The following is a 5,282-nucleotide window of genomic DNA, read 5'->3' as shown; positions in this document are numbered from 1 at the left end:
AAAGCTTCACCTTCAGAGTCTTGCACATCGATCTCGGGCTGTTCTTCAGAGCTCTTTTCTACCGAAGTGGGAGGGAGGGGGGTTAATTGGGCAAGTCTTTCAAATCCAGTCTGGTCGTTTCCATCTTCTGACATGCGCAGTGGCAGAGGGTTTTAAAACTACACCCGCTGAGCTCCTAAAAGAGTGATTTTTCTCCCTCTTCAACCTAAGAGAACATAACACAAAAATGATTAATAACAAAATATGGCACTTGGCCTCAAGACGCCTTACCAAAGAAGCGAAGAGAAATGTTCAGCAGAAAGGGTTCTCTTATTTACTTGAGACCTGCTCTCGCATGTAAGGATGATGTTTGCTCTATGTTCCTGGTATCTGCTGATAAAACAATCCTGTTTTTACCACCTATGCTAATACTGGATTGACAGAGCGGATACCTGAAACGTTTCTTCCGTGTCAAATGCTTGCAATTAGACACATCTTTTGTTTTTGCCCATCAAGATGGCATCTGCAATACCCTGTCACTCATGCTGTAACTGTGATTTCAGACAATTCCTCAACACATACCAACTGTGGCAGTCACTCAACATATCTTATGATTCTTTATAGGATCCCTACAGACAGGTAGGAATCCACTGATCTAGAGTAGTAAATCAAAAGCTTACCTTGGCAACACTGAGCACTCCAATAACATTACAAATCAGTTCATAGACGAGGAGTTTGGTCAACAGCTTAAACAAATAAGCATATATAAAACATAGAACTAGAATATACAAAAGCTTTCATTTTGAGTTAGCTGCTTTGATATTGTAAATGGTCCTAACCACCTGGTATACAGGTATAAATATCAACTGATGTGATGACATTTATAGAGGATAAGACTTTCCTCCCTTTTCATTTTTTGATCATGTTCAGTAATTATCCCAAAGTAGCCTATAAGGACAAGAAAAGTCATTTTAAGGTCATTGAAATATTTTACCTGTCAGTATAACTGCGAACACAACTGATCACAATTTGAGTTTGAAATCAGCACTAAATATAAAAGTTCTTCATTCTCTGCATTCAATGGTAGAGTTAACACAAAAAAGCCAAACATTCTGTAATTGTTTGCATTATTCTGCAGTAATACTGCAGTAGGCATTTACAAATGCACTTCGCCTTAAGACAAAGGGATTAACCTTCCTGCACAAAATATGCAACTTGAATAATACATAGTGCAATTGACTAAAAAAACACAGACTTCCTTTTTTAAGGCTTCTGGACCATTTAATAACTTAAATTCATGCAACACAAAGATTACAAATAAGAGGAGGCCTTTCAGCACATCTACCAGTAGCTAATTGATCTATTTCAAGAAATGCCTGGATGAAGTCCTCGAATCAAGGTAGCTTGTTCCATACTCCCACAACCCTTTATGTAAAGGAGAGCCTCCTCCTGTTTTTGGTTTTAAATGCTTTATCCACATTGTGTTCTTGTGGATTTTATGTTTCATTGTTAATTCTGAATAAACCCACTGGGTTGACTTTTGAGCTCTTTTTTTAAACAATGTTGAACTTTACTGCATACTCTTGCAATCCAGTTCTTTATGGTGTCATCTGAATTAAACATACTTAAAAGGACTTCAGCCTCTTACAAAACAGAATATACTAATAAGTTCAATTTATTGAATTCCAAAAACCCAGGGAACTGATTAATTGGCCACCTATGAAGAAATTATTCTGCAGTTCCAGTTGATGGACTAAATCTTCATGTGAGTAAGTCATTACATTTTAGTGCTCCCGGAGAAGGCAACATAGTCCTAAAAACCATTTACAATTTTGGAAGACCGCCATAATGATGAAAAAAAACCTTTTTACATTTCATAAGTAATATAATTAAAACTGTGCACAGTCTCTAAAACCACATTTTTTATTTAATATTACACTGAAAGATTCAGCACTGTTCAAGTATCTCCTCATTTTGTATCACCGTATACACAATCTTATATGACCAGTTATATGCAATAATTATGCAGTTAGGTATGTAAATGATGCTGAAACATTAGGAGATAAAACATGGATTTGAAAAACCTTTTATCTCATTCAGCACTGCAAAACAGTTTCAAGTTCACCTTTTCATTCCTAGAGATCAAAATGTCTGTTGGGCACACACCCTGTCTGGTGTTAACATATGCCACCTTGTGGACAAGCAAACAATGCAATAAAATAGTTCTTGTTTTTACTAACCAGCTGTTCTAACCAGCACAGTTGGAATGTTAATACAGTAGTATATGATTAATGTTAATGTCAATTAGAAAAAGCCACCAGTGTTGTTGTGATGACAAATGGGGACTGGTTCAAGGGTGACACAAAACAACGAAAACATATACAGAAATGTTATGGCATAAAACTCACAGGTGTCAGGGTATCTAGAAATCAATTTTAAACCTTTGCAAAAAAAGCTGTTTAAGGGGTCATGTTTAATGCAGTGACTTTAAAAAAAACTTAAGGTTTCAATTTTATTAAAACCAACATAGCCCACTCACAATATATCTAAAATTAACAAGGTGCATATCTGACTTTGGTGACGTTATTTTATTATTTTCTAAGTGCTCATAGGTTCAGAACAATACAGCTAAAACCTACAAGAACCATTCAATTCAATCTTCATTTGCACATGATCCCAAGACACAAAAGCCAAAAACAGCTTGTACAGTGCAAAAGACTATTTGGCCCAAGTGAATATAAAATTCTTCCAGGTCTTCATTACTTTTTCACACCCAATCTTAAAAACCTACACAGTATAAAATAGCTTTTCTGTGGTGTAAAAACTGTAGCTCCTGAAATTCTGTCCATTACCCTTCACACCCCACAGTAAAATCAACTTAGTATCCAAAAACACATGAAGCAATGATGTATTAAAATCAATTTTTTTTAATGTTTATTACTCTTTTGGCTACATTCTCTACAATTTCAGCAGCACCTTCAGAGACAGTTATTCTGTTTGTATGTACAGTGGAAAAAAAAGCTTGCAACATCAAAAACATTAGCAAAAGCTTATCTTCTGAACATTAAAGTGAACCCTGCAGCAACAGGATCACCTTTGCAGAAATTACAAACAAGCACTCATTCAGTATCATGGACATGACATTGACGAGGATAATGTACAGAACAGATTTACCATGTACAGAGTTACTGGATTGTGCTGGACAAGGCATTCTTTGTAATTTCACAGCAATGGCTTCTTAGCAGATTAAGAAGAAAAAGTACTAAACTTTATTAGTGCCAGACTGAAGAGGTGCCATACAAGACACTTTAAACTACAGCATAATTTCCCAGCAGGCAGCTGGATATCGCCACCTCTAAGGGAATAATCACCTAGGACAGACACCTAAACAGCCTATTTGCCAAAAAGCACAATGGCCTCTTACTTTTTAAGAATTGTCCCCTAATAAATCAGTTATAACATGCCTTGGTTTTGTTATTTTTTTTAACTGTACAATTTGTACCTCAAGTAGATCATACAGCCTGCTTTATTAAAAATAAAAGCAACATCAATAGCAGCAAATGAAAATAATCCAGGAGACATAAAAAAGAATTTCCAGTAAGAAAAAAAAGCAGATTTCTTTTTAACACTTTGTACAGAATTTAACTGCTGAAATTTAAGAATAACTGAAATTGAAATCTGTACAATAAATATACAATTGTTGTTTTCTAAGAGGGATTTTTAAAATCATCCTGCATAGGATACTGTACATTGCTGTTTGTCAACATTTGGTTACTTTCTGTGCATTCTGCAAATATGATTCTGCCTGGGCATAAATAATGCCAGCTGTAACCTGCTCACTCACATTTTATCAGGTAAGTCCCATGGCTATTTAATGGCTGAAACCCAAGAATACAAACTAAAAGCAAGTGCTTTTGTTAGAAACCAACAAGAACACAACCGTCATGATGTTAAAGGAAATGCTACTGAACTAGAATTATGCAGTCAAAACTACGGGACAACAGTTCATTAAATAAACTCTAGCAGTTCTATCATTCATGTCCAGGCAGGCTTAATTTCACTTAATCTAAACTGCAGACTGCCAATTCTCCCTTTTGCCTCCTGTGTCAAGTTTTTGTGCCACATCTGGCACTGTTCAACCAACCAGCAACAAAATTCAAGTTACTAGTCCCATGTCAGGCTGCTTTTGTCGCAGTGCTCTAGAGTTCTTTACCTGCGAAACGTCCTCAGCTTTGAAACCAATGTCGCCCCCTTCCCCCTCTTCTGTGGAGTCACCTGAATCCACCTCAGTGCAGTACAAGCAGGGGGCTAGTGCAGTCCCATTCTTCTCAAATCCCAAAACTACTGCCGGGGCCCCACACATTTCAAACACGCACAGGCGACTCTTTTCCTACACGTACTCCCACGTCCAGCAGGAGAAAGCTGCTCAGAACGTCACACCAGACTTCAGTCGCCAGGAGAGATCCTCAGTAGGAAATAATGCTCGAAGAGGGAGGCACAGGAGGACCTGAGCCTCCCATGTGCAAATTCCCTGAAGAATTTGATCTCCTCATGTGAGGAAGAAGGTAGGAATCACTAGCCAGCTGGTGAACGTCAAACCGATCCTCCTTTCGGTATGCCAAGCAACGTCTTATAAAGGCCTGGAACAAAGATGGAAATGAAATATGAACACCTTTCATCATTAAACACAACTGCAAGGCGCAGCTTCCATTAACTACTCGCCAGCAAGATGCAAGAGCAATATGAATCAAATGGTCTCCTTAAAAGTATACAATTTCATGCAATTTGAGAGACCATCCGCTTCTTGAGTATGCAGCACCCCTTGTCCTAGTTACCAGCTCATTTCAGCCCTTTGTACAGAGTGACAAAACTACAGTACAGAAAATGGCAACTACTCTCAAATTAAAATCAGATGTATTAGAGGGTAAACTATGGCATATCCTCTGTAGCATTTTTGGATGATTACAGTACATATAAATGTGGTGCACATTCACATGCCCATTCACATGCCCTTTGTCCACTAGATGTCAGCACAGTCACAAAAAAAGCAGACTAAAAGAAGTCAGTATCAGCACATTGACCTTGGCTTAATCTGCTGTTTGTAGTTCTTAAAATAACACCTCACTTAAATACGATTTACTGTAAAGTTACATTAAAATAATGGTAATTCACAAACTTAATTAGTTTTAACACTAAACTTCTAGTGTTTAGAAAAAGTGGCATTTGGCATTGTAGTAATTGGTATATGTACACCACAGTAGATTATAATCTTAAAGTAACAGTCTTTACCGATTAATTATCTT

At 37.2% G+C, this 5,282-nt stretch overlaps 1 protein-coding gene across 4 annotated transcripts in view; it reads right to left on the bottom strand.

Moving 5' to 3' along the window:
- Positions 1-2,886: 2,886 nt before the first annotated feature.
- Positions 2,887-5,282, bottom strand: part of tlk1a (tousled-like kinase 1a) — a 48,527-nt gene continuing 46,131 nt past the window's right edge. For all 4 annotated transcript variants that reach the window (XM_088930559.1, XM_088930558.1, XM_088930560.1 and 1 more), the window contains one exon: positions 2,887-4,619. In XM_088930559.1, coding sequence (XP_088786685.1) covers positions 4,446-4,619 — 174 coding nt within the window. In that variant the 3' untranslated portion in view covers positions 2,887-4,445. The remainder of the gene's footprint in view (positions 4,620-5,282) is intronic.

The sequence above is a fragment of the Atractosteus spatula genome, chromosome 13 (genome assembly GCF_055471065.1).
Source record: "Atractosteus spatula isolate fAtrSpa1 chromosome 13, fAtrSpa1.hap1, whole genome shotgun sequence".
NCBI classification, from domain to species: domain Eukaryota; kingdom Metazoa; phylum Chordata; class Actinopteri; order Semionotiformes; family Lepisosteidae; genus Atractosteus; species Atractosteus spatula.
This window is presented reverse-complemented; position numbering and strand designations above follow the sequence as displayed.